At 32.5% G+C, this 23,968-nt stretch overlaps 1 protein-coding gene across 8 annotated transcripts; it reads left to right on the top strand.

The window, feature by feature from the left end:
- Positions 1-922: 922 nt before the first annotated feature.
- LOC134259564 (protein kinase C and casein kinase substrate in neurons protein 1-like) lies at positions 923-23,907 on the top strand. Of its 8 annotated transcripts, none has more exons than XM_062742157.1 (12): positions 923-1,001; positions 9,107-9,367; positions 11,032-11,231; positions 11,690-11,827; positions 12,267-12,296; positions 13,462-13,587; positions 13,908-14,008; positions 15,688-15,808; positions 17,952-18,181; positions 19,690-19,716; positions 20,522-20,712; positions 21,689-23,907. In XM_062742157.1, the coding sequence occupies exons 2-12, from the start codon at positions 9,160-9,162 to the stop codon at positions 21,793-21,795; spliced, it is 1,479 nt and encodes a 492-aa protein (XP_062598141.1). In that variant the 5' UTR covers positions 923-1,001; positions 9,107-9,159; the 3' UTR covers positions 21,796-23,907. The 8 variants fall into 8 exon arrangements, with proteins under 8 accessions (XP_062598141.1, XP_062598139.1, XP_062598135.1 ...); XM_062742155.1 differs by lacking the exon at positions 19,690-19,716 and adding an exon at positions 18,729-19,079; XM_062742151.1 differs by lacking the exon at positions 19,690-19,716 and adding an exon at positions 18,654-19,079.
- The last annotated feature ends 61 nt before the right edge of the window (positions 23,908-23,968 follow it).

Below are 23,968 nucleotides of genomic sequence, written 5' to 3'. Positions count from 1 at the left end.
CAGCTAGCTGAATGATAGCTAAAATTATCAACCGACTATCTTAAAAATAATGTAATCGAACAAAAAAAAAAAAGATAAATATATACACTGCACGTTAGATATTTATTATTAAGGACGAGAACTAATAAATATTTGCCCTAATACCAATAATTTCCTTGCTTTGTAAATTAACTAGAATATCGTGTATGTTACCAATCAATGCTGGAATCAAAGCGGTGTTTATATATTTTTTCATTAGTTCGACCAATTTATTGAATTTGTTCTTTGGGAAGGGGTTTATTCCATCTCTGCCATTGATGAGAATTTTCTAGCCGCCTGATTACACGCTCTTTGCATCAAAGGAGATTATAGAAGTTCAATGACTGAATAAAGGGTCAGTGTTGGTCACTGTCTTTTGATCTTGGGAGGGTTAATAGATTATAGCGAAGGACACAAAGTTGACAAACTTCACATTTATTTTTCTTGTATAACGTTAAACAAAATAATTTGTCAATAATCGATTTTTTTTTATCGGTATTAACTATTAAGTCGAAAAAATTGATGTGCCCTGCAAAAGATTGTTAGTAGAATAAACTATACGTCTATTAAAGATATGGAGATGGGTCATTATGGTCTTATTCTAGTGTTGGAGATAATTTTCAAGAGATAATTTTTCGTTTTCAAGAGATAATTTTTCCTATAAAAATTATTATTATTATTACTCCTAAATGTACCACCGTAACAGGCCAAAATTAATGTAATTAAGTAACTCCAAATTCTAAATCTTAGAACACTGTCTTAGGCTCATACTGTCTCAAGCAAAAAATGGTAACTGTAACAAAAACGTGAAACATGAAACATATTAGATCCACCTATGGTTCTACGAGCAGACGAAAATGAAACAAATTTTTTGACCAATCACATCACTCGTTACGTTTCTGGTTAGATTAAACCACACCTTCATTTAGCAGCCATATTGAACTCGGTTGAAAACTTTTTACGAGTGACAATTTTGAAATTTGGTAAGTAATTTAAACATTTGTTAGTATTTTCTGACAGGGATGATAGTCAGAAATCAGGGCTTATTTCACCATGTTGACGTTAAGGCAGAAGTTGTCAGAATAATCGTTAAATCACTTTTCTCCGAAACCTACCAGAAGTGACAGGACAGGTTATCAACAGATTCCTCACATGCCATCGTGTTTCTATTGTATATTTCTATTTCCGTAAACATTGCCACGTTCCCGCTTGTTCAGCTATTTGTTTTGCATTTTTAAGTAGCATTAAATGGTTTTATCTTAAAAGTTATCGAGGTGAACTTTGCATTAACTTCCTTCGCTGTCACAGGTGTTTTTTGGGATGTCACCCTGGGGCCCTGTATTTCTCACCTATTATGTGTTGCTCCGTAACAAGTATTCAGTCAGGACAGCCACATTTCTCTTTGAAGTATTAGATATAAATGTTACTTTTCATACAATGTAGATAGCAATTTTTTGTAACAGATAAACTGTCTGTGTGCAGTTTCTTTTTTATCTCAAACTTGGTGTAACTACTGCATCCTTGTGTAATGTAATCTAGGGAACTGCATTCTACACATATATTTATCACTGTCATGTCAGACTGACAGTGGTATCAAGTTCACTGTTGTATTGCAATTTTCAGTTTTAACTTGGATTAAGTGGGTACGTCTTTTAACCACAATGAACCACAAGGAACCACAATGAACCACAATGAAACCACAATGAACCACAAGGAAACCACAAGGAACCACAAGGAACCACAAGGACATCTTAATTTAATTTTAATGAATCTGTATATGGTTTATATGCATTTTTTTTAGGGATGTCAAAATTGTCAGTAATTGATATTCGAATATTCGATAGGAGTATTCGAATATATTCGAATATTCGATAAAATAAATACATCTTGCATTATAAAGTACAAAATTTTACTCTCCTGTCAAGCAGTATGGGATTTTTGCCATTATTTTGGAATAAAAACTCATGTAGAGTTCGATAAATGCACTGCAATTATATTTTTTGTAAAAATTACTGAATACATGAAGTATACATCCAAAATGTATAATGATTCTTTTTTAGAAATTTATAAGAATTCTTTAGTATGTTCCAGATCGTCTTACTCTACATTGATAATAGTTATCTATCGGTGAAGTACTACAAGCAATTACTTTTTGCTAATTATAATTTCCTGATAATGATTTTAATGATATTTACATAAACAAGGGGCCCGTGTGTTTGCTGTAACACTGTGTCCATACAACAATACAAGCTGTTAGTACTGGAAACTATCATACCACTAATTAAACGAACAAATAAATAAATTACTCTAATATATACACTCTTCACACCTTCAAGGAAATCCAAGAGGAGTATTTTTTTTTTAATTTTGTATAAACTTGGTTCTATTTCTAATTAAACTTGCCAGGTTTTTCTCTCTTTTTTATGTTTATATACTTAAAAACGAATATTCGAATCATAAATTTATATTCGAATATCAACTCATCGAATGAATATTCGAATATTCGTTGACATCCCTAATTTTTTTAGTCATTTGAGTCACATAGGTGACCTAGTTTTGTCCGATTGTGTGTTGTTTCCTCCAGCTCCTTTTCTTGAACAGCTTATCCAATTTCAACCAATTTTGGCAGGGTACAAAGCATCTATAGGTAAAGGGGAGTAAAACTTTTGGATTTTGAATATAAGATACCTTTAAGTCTGAAAATAGATTACAGGGAAGATTTTAGATTTATGATTATACTAGTATATAAATATGCATATAAATAATAAAGTTAGAGGGTCCATTCTATCTATTCCCACTTTCTGAAATTCAGGTAGGAAAAGGTAACATTTTATGTGAGAATAGGTGGAATTTTTAAGTAAACAACTAATTACCCAGTAACATAACTGCTGTATACTGTTGATCACTAAATTTTCGCGACACCATATTTTCGCGAGATAGTTATTGACTCTTTATTAGTGAGACATAATTTTCACAAATTGATGTTTTTCCTTTATATAATCGTAAGGAATACTTTTAAACGCGAGAATGTTTTCTGTGTGCAAAATTAAGCTTAAAACGTGATTTACAGTAAACAGTGATTAATGAATATTTCCATTTCTAATTTTTTTCTCTGCGATAACTCTTTGATTTGGTAAATTAGTAACTACTTGCATCCTGGTGTAATGTGCATGTAAATCTCGTGCGGCTGCCTAGGTGTTTGACGTCACGAGGACTTTTGAAATTGGCATGGAAGTCCTAATATAAGTCACATATATCTTTTATTTCACAATGAAATGAAAATATAAGGAATCACTGTTGCCCGTTATGCAAATTATCCCATGTTTCCCACTATTGTTGATGCCCTGTCAAGTGATTCCTTAATGTTTTTAAAAACCCAATATTGACTTTTTACAAATTTTAAGTTTAAATTAAAATTAAATTAAGATGTCCTTGTGGTTCATTGTGGTTTCATTGTGGTTCATTGTGGTTCATTGTGGTTCATTGTGGTTAAAAGACATACCCGGATTAAGTCTATAAAAAATATTTTGACATCCAAATTGGCCAAGGTTTCGATATTATAATCGGTAAATGTTAAAAAAATATGATCATTCAGTCCTTTTTGAAGATATGAGCTACACACTTGTAACCAACTGGAAATTTACATCCTTGTTAGAAGATGAAATTATAACAAAACTTGTTTTCAAAATGAATATATTTTGAATGTTTTTATGTAGCCTGCAATCAAGGCGTAGCAAATATTTTGTTTCAAAGTGTATTCCTAGAAAAGCTGTTACATGTATAAGGTATTACATGAAATATGATTGGAAACTTCAATAGAATTTAAATTGGTATGATACTTTATGCATTTGATTGAACTTTCTCTGTCTGAAAAAGGAAACCTATGAGTATACTGTACAATGGATACATGTAACCATAATGATTGACAGATCTTCTTGAAAATCAGCAAAACATTTTTTGATATTAACAAACTGGAGTAAAAAAAATCAAATTGAAAAACCAGAGCAAAAATAACCATATTTTAGAAAGGAAGGAAGGAAGCATTTTTTTTTTATTCAAAAGACAACAAACATCTTTATTGTGCATCTTTCTCATACACTTTGTATAATTTATAGCTTAAAAATACCCCCTTCTCTCAATCTTCTCATTAAGAAATTATTTTCTTTGAAAATTTTCTTGCAACTTGTATACATCTATTCATATGTTGATTCTTTATTTTCAATTACTGTTGCTTTGTATTGGACTTGTGTCCATTTTATGCATATTGTTATTTGTAAGGAATGCAGCATTAAAATAAATTATTTTAAAACAATTTCCTGATCCATTTCCTTTTCTGAGAATTTTTTGTATAACAAAAACGCACATTGACAATCTGACATTTCATCAATTGAATGACTGTTTAGGAAATAATCATTACATTTAATATGATAGTATGGCATTGATGCATTGCCTGTGTTTCAATCATACTTAATCAAGATTAAGTTTGAATGCGCCGTATTAGAATTCATTGGATTTGTAGAGACTAGAGAGTTGACTATTTACATTTGTAGAGGTTTGGTTATTATAAGTACAAAATATTAATCTGAATCTGCTATTTTCTGAGTGTGACAGTAGCATATATCTTGCATGTTTAATAGCTCAATCAGTCATTGAGTTCATTCATAAGTCATGAAAACCAGTTTTCCAAGCCAGCTATAGTGTCATCCGATATAGTCTCAATGTTTTGTAATGATCTGTATGGGTATGTTCCCAGTCAAAGCATGGGAGAGGGTGTGTTAATGCTATATGGACATTTAAATCTGGTACCTGTAGTTGACCATCACCAGTAATACATATACAGGGTAGGTCTGCCGGTGCTTGACACTGATCGAGTGATCGAGGCCTCCAAATAAACAGAGGCATGTCATTATATACCCCATTCTAGCCATGATCCCATTTGTACGTATGATATATACCAGGGTATATTTATAGAAGTCTTATTGGAATGTGGGGACACTAAATGACTATTTACAAATTGCTTGCTGACTTAATTTACAGGGAGTTAATTGTTGTTTTTCTATTCAATGTGAAGTCAGATTTCAAGTGCATCTGTTGCACAGATTTTTTTAAAGGCTGTAAGGTGTGCATGCAGATTTCGATATTTTAATTAACTATAATGTTGGAAGGCATGAACTGGAATATTTTGTGTTCATATTTTGAAAAGCATTGCCAATTATATTACTGTTCATTGTAGTAAACATTTGGAATGTTTTAAATATTTGGTTAGGTCATTCAACCTTTAATAACAAATTTACTACAGATTTCCACACCCACATTGTCAACATGGTCAACATTTTCATTCACTGGAAACTTCTGTATTGTGGTAGCCCATAATATTATGTATTATTTAGTTTTCTCTGCTATTTTTGAGTACGCAGATGTTATGATTCATTTAACACAATAAGCTGCAATTAGGGCTGGGTATTGGCCAGAGATTTCGTATTGCGATATATTGCGATATTTTTAACTGTATTGCAATATGTATTGCAGTATTTTCAATGTAATGAAAATGTCATTTTCTTACTATATTTACATTAATTTACATGCAGAATTTACATAACTATGATAAGTAACTAACACGAAGAAAAAAAAATCTTGTTGATTTCATTTAAGTTATGCTCTTAAATGTTCCCACAAAACAACTTCTGTCTTACTGTTTGTCTTAATAACAAACTTTCATAAGTCTTTTTTTTTTTAAATATTTAATCATTTTATTGACAAAATTCCTTAATCTAAGTATATTGCCAATATATCGATATTACAAAATCGTATTGCGATACAATATTTTTTGTCTTTGTATTGCAATATATTGAAATATCGATATTATTGCCCAGCCCTAGCTGCAATAGTGATTTAAAAATTTATACTGAAGCTATACATTATAGTACATGTAGCAACTGTACATGTAGGCATATGGTATCATTGAAACCTTAAAACATGCCTACGCAAACACTAGTCAGTGGTTGGTCTGCATACCATAAAGATATGATATACAAATAAAGGTATATATACCTCTGTGATAAAGTTGAATGGAAAATAGAAATTTTGATATGAATGTAAATCAAATAGATACAGTCATACCGTAAATTTTTGACCTAAATTTTTTTCTCCCATGGTAATTTTGTGGTCATGGTTTCTTGATTTCATTGTTGAATTTTCATGACATGGACATTAAAGTCTGTTTATGGGATGAAGGATTAGAAACATGAAGTTCTAATCTTTGTAAAAGGAAGTACAAGTGACAAATTTTTTTTTTCTCCCAAAAGAGTTTTTAAGCTGCTTAAGGAGCTGTGTAATTAAAACACTGGAGTAATTTGCGAATGCACCGTAAGTAATGAATGAGCTTATTTGGGCCATATTCTTCCAGCTATTTATGTGGAGTAGAAATTTTTGTTGAATTTGGAAACTTGATACTGAATTTATACATGATCTCTTCTCTGAGTGTGATTCCATGCGTGATAGAGAACGACTGAGAAACCTTAATTTTTTTAAGTAAAGAATGTAGGGAATGAAATTTCAGCCAGCAAATGAAAAGGTAATGAAGGATAATTTTACTTCAGGATGGTCAGGTATTTGTATTATTCTGCACCCACCCTATTTATACAGGTTAAAATGGCACAACTAATCTAAGGCCTGGAAGCACTATAAAACAAAAATTTGAAAAAAATATGATTGATAGTTAAAACTTAAATACATGGTCACATTTGCTTGATAATACTAGTAATCTATGCAGTACGTGCCACACACATGGTCATAGTTCATTCGCATTACTGTGCATCCCCATGATCTGCATGCAAAAGAGTTGAAGAGGATGTAGGTATATGATAGGTGACTTGCAGTGTATACAGTTTTTGGCAGGATTCTATCTCTTCTAATCTAACTGTCTTAATTAATTGATGTCTACGTTTAACCTCCACCCATTTACTGCAGGAAATGTATATCTTCATCTTTAAAGTTCAAGGGCAATATTGCATGTGAGGAGCAATAAATTTTACAATATATTTTTTGTATCTCCAGTTCTTTGCCAGGTTTCCGTGTCTGATTTAAGTGTCTTTCATTTCATTTTTCCATTGAGCACTGTTGAGGATATATGTACATATAAATCTTGGTGGACAAAAACCGGTTCATATGTATACTTGTTTATGTATTAAAAGCTTGGTATATTAAGATGTCATGTAATTTTTCAAAAGGTCGCAGATCCATCATGCAGGATTCTATTCAGGATTTAAAAAACTCTTATGACAATTTACTCAGTTAACCTGACAAATAGAGAGAATTTTAATAAGCAAGAATCTAACTGATAGAGAAAACAAGAACCCCTGTAACATACTGATCTCTATTCCATATAGGTATTAAGGTATATATTGAGTTGTATATTGTTTAATTAACATCCCTCTCGAGAATATTTCACTCATTATGGAGACGCCACCACTTGCCAGTGGAGAGCTACAAATTTTGTCCTATACTCGGCACTCAGGGCCATTGAGCAGTGAAGAATCAGCTTTTCATGCCAGCACCTACTGCGACATAGGACTTTAGTTTATACGCCTAACAGTCTCATCCGAAGGACCGGTCCGTACTATAAGTATAGTCAACAATACCCGCCACTGGTTAAAAGTCAGAAATTTTCAAAAAGTACCATACAAAAAAGTTCGTGCTTTCAACCAAGGATAAATCTGAAAGATTGTCTATTGTTTACTCAGTCAAGTTTTATATGTAATGATGGTTTAAGAAGAGGAATAGCTTGTTCTCTCTGGTGAGCCTCAATTGTTTTTAAATTATCAAAGCTACAAACATCTGATTTGTGTTTGTTTACATTGTTATCGTGGGTTTGAGAACCTTTTAGGGTGGAGTACATAGACAAATGGCTAATCTATAGACTGCTGCGATCTCGATGGGTTTGATTAAGACATTGCATTGATACTATTTATACTGCAGATATATTGTTACACAGAGGCATATTTGTAAAGTTGATCAAGAGTATGTTTTTGCCAGTGGCAGTGGTATAAACAGTAAAACTTCCTTTTTGCTATTTTTGCTTGGATCCATAGGCTTCTATGCATGATTATTGATATTATCTAAATTATGAAATATACCATCTTTTCCCCCACATCATAACCACAAGCAATACATCAAGCTAAGCAGTCAATATTGATCGTTGTAAAATTCGTTGTTTATAAAACTGGCAACAATTGGTCAAAACGACTCGGTGATTGATTAAAACACAAAGTGGTAAAGATTTGTAAAGATTGTAAAGACTTCACTTTAAAAGCATTACACAATAGTTTTGTGCATATGCGGATGAAATGTTGTCCATTGTTCTATAATGACGGTACAAGACTGTGTGTGTGTGTGTTATTTATTCATGATGTGGTCCTGTCCACTATTTGTGTATTTCTGCTGGAGAACCCTTTGATTCTATTTCTGTACCTCCGATTACAAGACTGACAATGAGAAATTGTGTGGTTTGTATTTGTAGAGAAGTTTTAGAATAACACAAAAAATAACTATAAGTAGATGTGTCCATTCATCTATTTTTGTGTGCTAGCTATTGGATAAGTGAATATAAGGTTAATTACTAGTTTTTTATTGTTAACAGGTGATCACTAATGAGATTTTTTTCATAAATTTAATTTCATTCGAGGGAAATGTCCATTAAATTGAATGGACCATCTGCCATCATTTGACATTTCATATTATCATAATTTCGTGTTAAATGTGTTTACATTTGTTACATGTATATTGAAAGTTGTGTATATTGTTAAACTGAATGATGCTCTTAAGTGTTTTTAATTCCACAAGTACGTATAAATGCACTTTAATTAAAGTGTATTACATTTTGTATTGCCAAACAAAACAGTAATGTAAGAAGTTGACTTAGTCACTGGCCACCAAAAGGCATTAAAAGGAATTGCATCCCAAGAATAGGAAGATCTGATAAATGTTTGAAATAAAAAAAAAAAACATCACTTGAATGCAATTAACGAGATTCCCATTACCCTCGTTATCATTTCCTGCAATTACAAAAATGATTCATTGTGTTTTGTAGAACTGCGTTGCTGCATTGTTTGGATGAGCTGATATACCCACAGTGTTGTGGAGATGTCTTTGAATGAGGACTTAGTACAACCTACTAATGATAGTTTCTGGGAGATCGGCAAATACCACCGCACTGTCAAACGTATAGACAATGGTAAAGCCCTTTGTGACAGTCTTAGACAGCTGATCAAAGAGAGGAGTGAAATCGAAACATCTTACGCCAAAAACCTCACAAATTGGTCCAGAAAGTGGAATGATTTTCTTGACAAAGGTATTATTTATTTTTAAACTTTTAGCTCACCTGAGTTTTTATGATCATGGCGAGTGTCTGTTTGTCTGCTGTGTGATGTCTATAAGCTTTTCACATTTTCATCTTCTCAAAAGTCACTGGGTCACATTCAATGACTGTATAGTATAATAGTAAGATGCAAGTTTGTTCAAATGAAAAGCCACTCTATCATGGGTATAATATGATGAGGAAATACAGTTATTAATAAGACTTGTCTATAACTCTATTTCAAATTAAAACAACTGAATTTACTGCATTTGGAAAAGTTTACATTGTATTAGACAAAATTTTGGATTATCACCCTGAAGGAGGGGGCCAGGATTCTTTATCATATTCATGAAATTTGATATATATGAATATGATGTTTAATAAAGATATTGACAGTCACATGTGTGAAGGAAAAATGAGATAAAAAAGAATTTTGAAGAACAGCACGACCTAACTACGGTAAAACAAATTCATAAGTTAACATGCCTAAGTTGTGTGGATACAAGTTCTTTTTCCCCCTCAAATTATGGACTGTCGTGTTAGATTGGGACTGAAAGTTATCTTGCATGCACTAATGCATGCACACAAAATTCAATTTTTTCAATACGATACAATTTAAGAAAATTCATAAGGTTAAAAAAAATCTTCAAAAAAAAGAGTAAAAGGTTGATACAATAGAAATATACTTATGCAATTAAAAATCAGCATGGCTAAAAAGTTATAGCTCAAATATAGTTAAAATAAAACTAATGTTGAAAAAAAAATTAATCATTGAAAAAGTCAGGGTACTAAGGTCATTCTTTTGACAATTAAAATTTCATTCTCACTATTAAAATTAAATCATATAGAATTAATGATTATGACAGAAAATAAAAATGAATTTAAAAAAAATTATCACTTTTCTTTTCTGATGCACTAACTCATTTAGATGAAAATAAATTCATTTTGTTTGTGTTCACACTATCTTTCAGAATCAGTTTAGTGGCAATAAACGATGGTGCCACAACAAAATAGAAAATTAGGAGATTTTTCAATGTGGCTGATAAAAAAAATTAAAATACCGGTTGTACCTTTCATGTATTACATGTAAAATTTTTACATTTACTAATTTGTTAATTGCACATCTCTGAAGGTGTCTTTATTCTATAAATAATAGCAGTGAGCATTGGTGTGTGTCAAACTGTTAAAATGGGCCTCTTTTCAAAGAGTTAACCAAACCCGATTAAAAAAAACGTATTTGAATCGAACATTGTTGCCATATCGTGGTGAATCGTTTCAGCCCTACCAAATTAGCATCCAGGATAAGTCTGCTTGTGTGGACCAGCCACAACATAAGAATTTTTCAACATAAACAGTAAAAGACAATAACTCATTTACAAGTAATTAGTGTTTTTTAATTTATTTGATGAGAAAAAGAACTCATTCTAACTAAGAAATTGATACATTTGTAATAGGAAAATGAAAGTTACACCTTACCAACAAATGTACCATAATCTTATGTTTAGAACTGTTAGATGATTTTCTTCCTTCCTAAGCATTAATGCCAGGACAGCTCTTAATTTCCTCCTGATTTAATCGGTATGCTTGGGATACTCTGTGAATATTGTTCATTAGGCTGACCATCCTTCCTGATTTACACCTAATTGTCTTTTCCATAGGTAATGAGTATGGGACGATACAGGCGGGCTGGAGAGGACTACTACAGGAGGCCGATAGTCTAGCCGATTTACACAATGTAGTGTCCGAGAACTTAATAACTAAAGACTATGCCAGCATTAAAATGTGGCAGAAAGAAAACTATCACAAGTCCATGATGCATTTTAAAGAAACTAAAGAGCTCGAGGAAGGGTTTAAAAAAGTAAGGGTTTTTTTTCATTTCACTTTGTGTGAAATGTAATGATTATGAAAGGTTTGTAAAAAACGAGTTAAAATGATAACATGCTAGCTAGCTGAGGGAAATAATTTTTTTCTGATTTGTTTTACTTCATGATGCAGATTGAATCTTTTATGGCTTTAATTAAAAGATATGCAGTGTTGGAAACTCAAGAATTTCTTTCTGTTACACTACATTCGATGAGCATTAACTGTGAGAAATCTTATGGGTGCTAACAATGAATGATGTGAAAATAAAGAAGTATTGAACAGGCACTTATATGTTGTTTGACCAGCTACTTGTAGTGAAATCAAAATTGTTCATACATTGTAAAATGTTCTTTACATGAATTTAAGTCATTTGCAGCATATGCATGTAATGTAAAATGTATAGAATGAAAGTGAAATGCAAAGAAAATAAATGTAAGGGAATTTATTTTTTAGGCACAGAAACCATGGGAAAAGAAATACACAAAAGTAATGCAGTCCAGGAAAGACTATCATGCAGCATGTCGAGCAGAGAAGAGCACAGCTAATCAAGAAAATAATGCTAGGGGGGATTCAGCAGTGTCCCCTGATCAGGTACAATACATGTGTGTGTGAAAATGCTGGCACTGAAATTCAGAGAATGGGGTGGAGGGATTGGAATTTTTGTTATTTACAATTTCAATTGTTTTAAGAATACAGTTTAATCCATTGTAAATCTAATTAAAATTAAGTGTTAGATCTCTCGCATGGACGCACTAACAGCATCCCATAGAGGGTCACATCAGAGGTCAAATTCGGAACAACTCTAGACTTACTTGTGTCAACAAATATACTATAATTTTGCAGGCAACGATTTGATTGGTTGAAGAATTTGACCTCTGACATGACCCTGTATGGGATGTTGCTAGATGTTAGTGTAGCCAGTATGGGAGGGGATCTAACATCTAATTTTAATTCGATTGATTCATTGTCTAGTATGATAAAAGGCCTCAGTATGATTAAAATTCTCAAAAATTTGTCTCATACATTGCAGACGTCTGAGATTGGTGCAAATGAGACAAAGGTGTGAGTTCAATTGTGTTGATTGCCTCCAAGGGGCAAACAACTGTGTTATTCCTAATATCCTTGTTTTAACATACTGTAGATCAATTTTTGCGACACTTTATTTTCGCAAGGTACACTTTAGCCTTAGGTATAGAATATTCGAAACAAAATTTTCACAAATACTGGTTATTGCTCTAATACGTCATGTTCGTTTTTTCTATGCTTATTACACAATATCTTTAAAAAAAATTCTATATTTATTGCAAATACACTATATATAAGTTCTTTACATCTTAAGCATGCATAAAGTTCTTTATATATATTATGATGATGTTCATTTTATTTTTTATTTTTTTGCCAGCATTGTTGTCATTGCACAATTATTATTTACATGCATCATTAGAGACCTGTTGAATCTGAACTTATAATAAGTGTCTTTGAAATGTTTTGTAAAGAGAATGTATCCCTTTACATTTTTATTACAATTTTATCAATTCATTTGGCAATCATTTAAACCATTGTATATATTACAGAGAAATGCTTCAATCTCTAAGTTGTTACAATGTGTAACCAATCCCTTTATATTAATTATGCAATAAAATAAATTCAAAACAAATTAATTGGGAGTGAAATATTTGGGAGGTGATCTTATGATAGAATGTTCCATTGTAAAAATGATATTGTCCTACGGACCCTGTTTAGATGAGGGCTTTTTTTTGAGATTCGGTTTGATTAATCTAACTAAGGTGACATTTTTGGCAGAATTAAGCGCAAATAAAAGTGCGAATAAAAAGTGATTTACAGTATTATCTATAAATCTTGAATGAAGAAATGTTATTTTGTGTATTTATTATGGATGCAGCAAAAGTTTTTCTTTCAGAATATTGTTTGTTTTCTGGAAATATGATATACCAGTGTTTGCATGCATGCATTTGTTTTCTAAATTTTTTTTCACATGAAGTATTTTGCATTTGTGACTACTCGTACTTATCTGTTTTTTAAAAAAAATTGCAGTGACAAAATTTTTTTTTGATTTAAAGCATGCGAACATGGTCTTTGTTGAAATTATATTTTAAAAATTCTAAGTTAATTGAATTGAACTGAATTTCTAGTGTTGAATTTTCATGCTAAAATCGATTTTTCAGGAAAGTAATTGATAATAATACTCTTCCTCAATTTTGCAGTTGAAGAAAATCCAGGAAAAGTTACGGAAATGTCAGCAGGACGTGGAAGCTACCAGAGACAAATATGAAGCCTCGCTGAACGACCTCAATAGTTATAATGCTAAATATATTGAAGATATGAACGAGGTAATTTAATATTAAATACAAACCCTCGCTAAACAACTTCAATAGTTATCATGCTAAATGTATTGAAGATTTGAATGAGGTAATTTATTGTCCAGGAAAAAACGTCTAGTGTTACTCTGATGATAAAGGTTAAAAATAATTGTGTTTCATAAAGAGACAAATGAAAACAAATCTTCTTACTGTTTGTGAACTATTAATATCAGATCTTTGTGTAAGCAAATTTCTAAGAATTAGATGATTAAGTAAATCAACTTAACAGATTCTTGTAACTCTACTTCAGGTACGTCAAAATACTGAATTTTTTCTCCCATTTATTTTAGGTGTTCCAAAAATGCCAAGACTTTGAGAAAAGTAGAATAGAATTCTTTAAGAAGACAATGTTTGAGATCCATCAACATCTTGATCTGTCTGTTGAACCAAAGTAAGTGACATAATTAAGCTACAAGCTCATTCTGATGCTTAGTCAAAGGTTCAGCTTACAATTTTTGAGGGTACCTCATTGACAGTTTTGAAGGATTTTCTGTTGACTCTTTGTGATTGTTAATACTGTATAAGCAGAATTTTTAGCGAGGAATTAATTTTGGCATTATTAGTGACGGTGCCAAGATCACTAAAATTGAATATCTTTAAAAATATTAATTAGGGCCCCGCAAGGATTTGCGGGTGCCCTATAGTAATCACTCTGTCCGTCCGTCCGTCCGTCTGTCTGTCTGTCTGTCCGTCTGTCACTCTTCCGTCCACAAATTTTCTGTTTTTTTCTTAACTTGTTTTAAGGTTGCCCAATCAGGTTCAAATTTGGTATGGTAGTTCAGTGGGCAGAAATACATATTTTGATGCTAAGTTTGGTTCTCTGTGTCTTCTGGTTTGGAGCTGGGGTGGTGGGGTAGATTCCTTACTATGCAAAAGAATGAATGGGCAAAGAGAGATAACTGCTGAGAATGTTACCATTGTAAACTGGGAAGGCTGTGCAATTTGTCCTTTGGGATTAATTAACCTTCCACATGAAGAAAATCCTAAGCATTATCTTTATCTGTCGAATTGAGATTAATTACTCTACCAGCCTCTGTCTTCAATGAACTTTGTTTTGAAGTTAAGGTCAATTTTGAATGATGTGTACATTCTGTGAAATATGGATTTAAAATAATGTTCATACTTTATATTGGTTAAAATACTGTACACATATTTAACATAATTTTATTGAATCCTAAAATCAAGATATATATTTTATCCTTTTTTATTATTACTACTTTATTTTTTAATTATTTATTTAATTTAAATTTGTTTTGCTGCCTTAATGCTGTTAATTTTAACAGGTAATCAGATAATAACCCCATTCTGTCAGTGCTGAAAAAAGTTCTTATTGTAAATTTATATAGAAGAAAAGGATGGGAGAGCAATACAATTAATCCCCTGGGATTAATTATCTTGCTTGCTGCAGAAAATTTAGAGGCTTATCTTTATCTGTCACATGAAGATTAATGAACACCTTTGTCTGTAACTGATGTTTGTTTTGAAGTTGAGGTCAACCCTGGGTGATATTTGCATTCACTGAAGGCTTGCATTTTATAAAACACCTGCTTAAATCTTTTTTAAATACACATTAAATTTAGTTTTTTTTTTTAATAAGACATGAGGTTTTCCCTATTTTCTGTTAATACAAGGTTACTATTTACAGGTTTTTGGACATTCAGGAATTATCTTGAAATTTTAAAAATGCAGTTGTTACTTATAATCTTCATATATTTAAAAAAATGTAATCAAGTAAAACTCTCATTCAATGAGGTTCACCCTTATATTTCTACCCCTCAGCGGGGCCCTTGCTGACTGGTCAGTTTTCTAGTTGCACTTTATTTGTAAAAGCTTCTTTAGTGAGCTTGTTAAAATCGCTAAAATTACATCTAGGTAAAAATAAAAAATACCTATTTTTAAGAACAAATCACAAAATTTGCTTTTTGCTAAAATTTCCACTTATACGGTATGACGTGGATAAATTTTGAGACCGTTATTCTGATGTGTATGATTACTGAAATAGTTTTTATGATGTGTATATAATTGTGGAGATTGGTAGGATGTTTTCAAGTCTGACATGGTTTGTTATAGGTTCTCACAAGTGTACAGTAACCTTCACAGTACTATAGGACAGATAGACCCTGACAAAGATCTGAGATGGTGGTCAACAAATCATGGAGCTGACATGCCCATGAACTGGCCAACATTTGAGGTTTGTTTCTAGACACAATGTAGAATTTGAAAAGCAAAAACATTTTAATAGGCTAATTGTATTTGGCGCGTCGGCGCGCCAGCGCGTCCATCTCATCCAAATATCACACAAGTATTTTCTCCCTGCATTAAAACACTCAAATGACAGTGATTTTATTTATAATTTAAGCATTATCGGCTATATTCAAGTCGACACCCCAAGCCCGATTGTATTTTTTTGGTTAGGTGGATCCAGAAAATTTTCTTTAGGAGGTGGTGGCTCAAATCGGAAGGGTAAAAGGATTTAATACATAGCTTTAGTAATTTTACTATGTCAATTTAAAAAAAAAAAGAATTTTCCAGGGATGCGGATCCCCTTTGATCCATGCATGTCTAACCACGATTTTTGTGCAGGCAGTAATCCGAAATTTACTGCCTTTTTTTTAGTTGACCTATTCTCTCTGTTCTCTCTCTCTCTATATACATATTATATATTAATAGTTATATCTCCAAACTTTAACTATAGCATTAAAAAACATTTAGTGCTTTTGTTTTTATAAATCAACTTTATGCATAACACATAGGCATCGGGGGGGGGGGGGGGGGGGGGGGGGGGGGGGGGGGGGGGGGGGGGGGCTTATAAAGATGGACATCATATAGGTATTCAACATTGGGGCGTAGGTTTATTTAGTCCCCCCCTCCCCCAACTCTCATCAGGCAAGGCAGTGTAGTCCTAGAAGAAGGGTAAATGGTAGCGTAAGTGGTAATGTTTGAAAGAAAAAAATTGGTACTGAAAGAAGTTCGCCCCCCCCCCCCCCTCACGAAATAGGATTTTCTTGTTTGGACTATAGACACATTTTACGTTTGGGGGGGGGGGGTTGCTTGCTAAGATTTTATATGTTCGAAAAAATTTTTTTTTTCTTTCACTTAACCCCCCCCCCTTTCAATTTGCTTCCGACGCCAATGTAACAAATTAGAATTACCAGTATTACATTATGACCCTATACTCTAGAGTTTAACCTCCTTTTAAAGACTTGATTTTCATGGCAATAAGCTACCATACATTGGTATAAGTGTTTGAACAAGATGCCTTGTTACTTTTAAAAATACTACTAAAGATTAACTTGTCTTTGTAAGAGGATGGGGAGTAACTTTAGTTACAGAAATGGTTTTGCTATTAATAGCCCTTTTAAACAAACTTTAGGTCAGAACAATACTTTAAAATTTATTAAAAATAATAGAACAGAGGAAAAGTCTTACTTTTTTGGCAAATCATTCTAAGGTTATAGTGATCAAAACAACCTTTGTTACCTTTTTGACTCTGTAGAATCTTTTTTCATTTAATTCTCACATCTTTCTTACGAAGCGTAAATGAACATAATTTGAAAAAGTTGTGAACAAAGTATCAAACATTAAATTTTAATATTTACATTTGCAAATGTTTTCCTTTATATAACACTACTGAAGGCAAGCGTTTTTATAACTGTGAAAATACAGGTATGGGGTCATAGATGGGCGTTTGGATAAACGTTCGACGTAATTTCTCTGTGACGTCATAAAGGTTCGACACGCGTTTAGTGGATTACATACATGCCGTTGGGTTTGAAAAATTAACGCATTTCACACGTTAAAAGTAACAATCAGGCAAATATAAAGTATGAATAAGTCACAAATGTAAATATAAGTAATAAGGTATCATTTTTTGAGTTTTATTGAGATGTAAAACGGGTTGACACATGATCAAATCTTCCATAAAGCCCTTCGGGCTTTATGGGATTTGATCACGTGACCAACCCGTTTTACATCTCAATAAAACTCAAAAAATGATACCTTATTTCTTAATTGAAAATCGTCAAAATCAACTCCTATCGGTACTTTCCGTACTTTGATTAGTATAGGAATATCGAGTGAAATATCGAGCCCGATGCTGACAAATAATAGTATAAGCGATAAATTTTATATACAAAATCTGTTGCGCGAGCGCGCCGACGCACCGAATACAATTAGCCTTTTAATACTTCTTGTATCTAGTGCTCTATGATAGTGGGGTCATCCAATCAAAGATTTAATAACTTAAAAGGTACCTGAAGTCTGTAAATGTGAAGTAAATCATACATATAAAAGGAACATTGAAGAATTAATCAGTTAAATATTTTGCTTTACAGGAATATTCCCCAGAGCTACAAAACATTTCCAAGAAGAAGGACTCGCAGCTGGGTGGAAATGATGGCATTACAATCACCAGTATTCGTCACAAGCCCGACGCGTTTGTTCAGCAGTCAGACTCCTTTAATTCTCATCAGAGACAGACGTCTACAGAGTCGCCCAGGTCCTCCTCAGGTTCTAACGTAGTACAACAACAGCAGCAGCAGACTCAACAGTCCTCATCACTCCGGTAGGTCAAGGGTTTATATTACTGTGTTTGCATAGGGTGAATAGTTGATGAAACTTGAGCATTAGTACTTGAGAATTCTGAGTGTAGTTTTCAGAACATTTTGTAGAGTGTTCAGATTTTGTTTCTTAACTGTATATTCCTTGGAAGAAATTTTTACAAAATACTTTCAAGTGAAGTTTGATAGGAGGTATTGACTAACAGAGCGATTTGCCACTTTCACCAAAAACATTTCAATTTGGTTTGATCAGACAAAATTTGTTCTGTTTAGGGGGAGGTTTTTCTTTAAAATGAAATCAGAGAAAATTAAACATCATTTTGAGTATAAAACTTTTAGAATCATGCTTTAAAGTAAATCAAGTATATAGTGATTTTGGGATCAAAAGTTAAGAATGTTAGGAAAAAAGAGGGAATTAGTGTGATTAACATGGCAGTGTCTCTCTTGACATGGACAACCTTGACCTTTTCACCTTAGTATCCAGTCACCTTTGACCTCAGTCTGGGGAATGATAGCCTTTACTGTAAGAACTCTTCATCACAATTTTACCAGGAAAATTTCATTTGATGGCTTCTCCTTAAAAAAGAAGGAAAAAGATAAGGCCTCCAAACGGAAAACCATGTTGGATCAAGCCAAACAACCCAATGTAGAGGAGGTCAAAAGAAATTCCGATCCGTCCCGAGTGCAGCAGCCCCCAGATTCTGCGAGGCTCGCTCAAATGAACACAGACGTCTCGCAGGCCGACATTGTGACACAACAGCCAGGGGGAGAGAACTACGTCAGGACGACATCATATGACGAGTCGCTCAATCCATTTGGCGATGACGACGATGACGGTGAAGCCAATGTAACGGCAGAATCTCATGTGTACCAGGCCATAGACGAGGCCCGAGGGGAACACAAGTAAAGATTACCTCTCTCTCTCTCGGAATGATGCATTGTGTTGCATTTGCTGTAGCTGTTGCAGTGAAAGCATCTTGTTGCATATCCCTCTTGGAATGATCTTCGCCTACCAGTAGCACCTTATGGAATGTTGCATCTAATATGCTATCTATTGCACCTTCTCTTGAAACCGACCTTTTAGCGACTACTATAGTAACCAAAATATTATAAACAACAGACAATGAAATTAGCACATTAATTATAACTCTAGATGTAGACTCCATTAATAGCTTGTTAAAAATATTTATAACCAACTAAAACCTACATTAACTGATAGCCTATATTTTCTTACACATGTAATTTCTCTTTTTATTTGCTCTTTTCTGTTCTGCTTGGAAGTGAAGCCTTGACTTCCATTATAGCTATTATGAGAAATGAAGATTTTGACCTATCAGTAAAGAAGAATGCAAAACCATGGCACAGATATACATATTTTTCCTGGACATCTCTTTTGTCTATATAAATCTTATGAAATATTTTCAGATTGCCTCTGCCATACTTACTTGCCTGCCCTCAGTTGACTTGCTACATGTGTCATTCTTATGATTTGCCAATTTCTATTTATTTGCAGGTCTTATACTAATTACACATATTTCAGGTTTGTTATAACCCTTTCTTCACATTCTGTTGTCAGGTGTTTAGTTTTATTCATTCCTAGGGCACAGAGGGTGTTTATCCCTCCCCTATCTACATTGTGTAAACTTTGTCATCTGATCAAGTGGTTTGTTTACATTCCGTAAAGTAACACCAGATTCTAAAGATTTCATAGGTGTTATTAAAATTTTTGCTTTTCCAATATATGTGTAACAATTTCACATATATTTTTTTTTTTCAAATTTTTAGAAAAAAAAATTATTTTTTGGTTTTTTGTAACAAATTCATATAGATTAATTGTAAAATTTTATGTCAGCTTGTGCAGCTACTGGTAAAAAGTTCTTTCTTAATTATTTTGATTTCCAAATGTTTAATTAAATTGGTTGAAGCTATTTTTTTAATGCAGGCAAAATTTCAATTTTCACTTATCTACTAATTCTTTTTCTTTATAATATTAAATGAATTCCGACTAAAAAAAAATTTGCATGTCTGTATCCTCGTGAATAGATGTTGTATATGTGATATGTAATAGTAAATATGTTATTGAATGTATAGAATTAGCTCAGTCTAATCAAAATCAAACCTTTCAAATGATTTAACCTTTCTCATTGAAAATATTGGAACAATTATTTTTGACAGAGATCTAACTTCACTGCTAGAAAGTAAACTGAAAATTATGTATCATTGCTTGTACTTCTCAATGAAAGATTGAAGCTACAAGTTTTGTTATGCTCATCTGATGTCACACTATATCCCTATATAGTATTTTATTTATGTTGTATACTAATAAATCTCTTCTCTGTCTACAGTAAGGAGGTCGAGAAGAAGGAGGAGCCAGCGGTAGTGGAGGACACGAACCCCTTTGCTGATGATGTGGATGAACCCCCCTCCCCCTCCCCCGAGGACTCCCCCCGGCAGATGAACGGAAAGGAGGGTGTCCCTGTCAGGGCCCTGTACGATTATAACGTGACGGAGGAGGACGAATTAGAACTCAAGGCTGGTAAGTGTCTCGTTTGTTTCATGCCTATAAAATACAGCTAGAGAATACTGCTTTCCATATATACAGTGAAAGTTAAAAAAAAATCAAAAAAATTACACCATTTACATGTAGTTAGTATAAATATATAGATAAACCTTTTTTTTCCCAATATTAACGTAAAAGTAAAAGAACTAATGCATAATTCCTTCATTGCTGCAAGGGTTAAGTGCCCTGAAATGTATTCTGTTTCAACACTTGACATATAGATGATGTAACATCTACTTTTAGGCATGTACATCAGACATTTATTGCCGGAAACTTTTAAAATTTTCCAAACCTACTATTGGATTAAATTTAGATAAAAGTTAATTTCAAATTCATGTCTTCAAGGATTTTTTCCTTACAATTTCTAACATTATAAAACTGACAAACCAAAATGAATACTATTTATTTTAATGAAGGTAAAAAGTAGAAATCTGAATTTGGTTCAGTGGTAGGTATTTCATCGGACTTCAGATGCTTTAATCACATGATGTTATTTCTACTCAACAGTACAATGTAAAGGCCATAACATCTTTTACATATATGAATGAAGTACAACAAATTGATTTGGCTGTAGCATGTTAATTTATTCTTTCATTAGCCAGGATGTACAACAATTTAATTAGAATGTTTTTATTTTCTTTTCTTTCTTGGAAAAGGGAATTATACATCTTATTATACAAGATCAAATTTGATTTTGTGGTATATGGAACATATATGTACATGCCAATAATAAAGTTATACTCTTAGAAATTGTTAACCAGTAGACTATGTATTTATTATTACAATTTGTTAAGATTCTCTATCTTCTAAAAGTCATTGAATAATTTATTTGTTATTTCCCCAGAATAGAGGGAAAGTACATGGTTTATTAAAAAAAAAAAGAGAACACCTCTGTTTGTAGAAGCTATGAAATAAATTGTTTTGAATTTATCATGTTTTTTCTTCTTTGTAGGTGATGTCTTTGTTAAGTTATCTGAGGAGGACGAGCTAGGCTGGTGTAAAGGTTACAAGGACGGCCGAGAAGGATTGTACCCCGCTAATTACGTAGAACCTGTATAGATCTCACCAGAGCATCACTACATCCCACCAGCGTTTGGAACAGAGGACATATCCTACGTGCTGTTCAAACTCTCTAATAACCATGATCAAACGTTAAAATATTGGAAAGCATTGGAATGTGTCAGGGCGGCTACAGCGTGTTATTTACATATGTATAATGATATTACACTTGTTATCACTGTTACTTATGGTTATCAGTAATTGTTTGTGTATGGTTGTCTTTATATGGACGTTTAGGTTGTTTTCCATTTTACAGACAAAATATTTGTTATAATCAGAATCTTCTGTAGTTTTTTTTGTCAGTTCTCTGCATTGACACTGTTTTTTAGGCAGAATGTGTTAGGGGAAAAAACAGTGATGATATACAGAGAAGTGAGTTAACATGAAACCTTCCAGACAAAATGCTATAAACTACAAAATAGGCTTCGTGTGATATAGACTTTAATATATGTACATCCCTCTTGCCACCTTTTTTGTTAAATCAAAAAAAAAAAAATTCCATCTTTTAGCAGAGTAGGCTTTTTATGTTGCTGACTTCTTGACTTTCCTATAACTGAAACCACCCACTATGGTACTTGGAATGAAATTTTTTTTAGCATAGTTTTTAATCAGAATTTATGTTTACATTCTTGACATATCTTAAGAAAAATTTCAGTGTAAGTTTCACATGTAGAATTGTAGATATCTACCTCAGGTCAATATGTATGTTAAATTAGATTTCATCTTGGTCGCTTATCTCTTTTTCTCCAATTCTTAATTGTTGCTACGCATTCACTTTGTACATGTATGTATGGACTTCATGAACTCGTAAATCCATATTTAGGGTAGGTCACTCTCTTTAGTTTTTAAATAGCATTGTTTTGTTAATTGCATGAGCTTCCAGTTTGTGATCATGTCATTTTGTGATCTCTGTATTTTGCCATCTTTGCTTGATTGTACATTCCGCATTTATATTGTGATTCTAGGTTTTTAAATAAATAATAAGTGTCAGAAACACAGAAAATCTGCTCATTTTCCAAAAGCAATGTAAATATGATGTTAAAAATTTATACCTTTTTTTCATAGCTAGGTTTTGAAATTTTTAACATACTTTTGAACATTTCTTTACTTTTTTCCTTGTGTACATTTCTGATGCTAAGTAGCAGAAATTTTCTTAAATTATGTGTTTAACAAAATTCTTAAGTGTTAACTTCAATCATATTTTTTCTGATAAAATTATTTGTAGTTTTATTGCTGCTGAAGTATTTTTGTTCTGTCTTGTTACATCTTGGAATGTTATGTAATATATACATAGATATCTAGAGGTACACCAAAATGTTACCCAGCCCTCTTCTTATACAAATGTACTTGGAGACAGCAAAGCTAACAAATCTCTGATCAAATCATGTTCTAATGGATACTTTTATGTCAAGCTATGATCTTTTGTACAAAATGATGAAAATGGCAGAATATTATAATTCTTTTCATGTGCTGTCAAGTCCCTAAACATGTTTGTCTCTGATAATTTGGATTTTTGAGCGGATAGGATACCATGTGTTTTTGAGAGGTTCCATGTTAATTGATATATCCATTTTATGATAATATTTACATTATTATGTGCCAGTGCTAGATTTCATATATGCAATTATAGAATGTATAGTGTTCATATTACTGTGTTAGAATTGTACAATTAAAGCAGTGTCGCAGTTGTCTCCCTTTTGTGAGAAAACATTTTCTTGTTCACAAATTTTCTCAAAGTGCTGTTAGTTTATGGTGGCCAATTTTCTTTCCTAAAGCGCATATCCTCTTGCTGTACAGAATTTCAATAATTATTTCATCCTCTTATGCAATGGAATATAAAATTATGATTGTATATATTTTCAATTTGATCTGATTTTAATATGATTATAAAGGATTCAGACTGGATTCCCTCTGGTCTTGTCAGTTTAGTATAGAGATTTCTACCTTCAGTTGAGGAGAGTCTGTGTTCTGCTTTAATAGTACTGAAGAGTGTTTTTGTATATTACAAATATTATGAATTGTGTACAAGGTATACCCAATGTGTAGCTGGGAAAAACTGATAGTTATTTATTACTGAAAAAAAATATTGCAATAAATAAGATCTAACAGTTAGCAATGTGTTGATCTTTCAATGGAAAATATAATGAAGTATGAACACAAGAAATTTTTGAAT

Source organism: Saccostrea cucullata, unplaced genomic scaffold, assembly GCF_032062105.1.
Source record: "Saccostrea cucullata isolate Sc308-1 unplaced genomic scaffold, CSIRO_AGI_Scuc_v1 ctg749, whole genome shotgun sequence".
NCBI lineage: Eukaryota > Metazoa > Mollusca > Bivalvia > Ostreida > Ostreidae > Saccostrea > Saccostrea cuccullata.
This window is presented reverse-complemented; position numbering and strand designations above follow the sequence as displayed.

What these genes read in the sequence shown, in the direction of transcription:
- LOC134259564 (XM_062742151.1), top strand. Translation starts at nt 9,160, where the DNA reads ATGTCTTTGAATGAGGACTTAGTACAACCTACTAATGATAGTTTCTGG. An exon ending in TGAACTGGCCAACATTTGAG is followed by an intron (nt 15,809 to 17,951) that starts GTTTGTTTCTAG and finishes TTTGCTTTACAG; the next exon opens with GAATATTCCCCAGAGCTACA. An exon ending in GAGGCCCGAGGGGAACACAA is followed by an intron (nt 19,080 to 20,521) that starts GTAAAGATTACC and finishes CTCTGTCTACAG; the next exon opens with TAAGGAGGTCGAGAAGAAGG.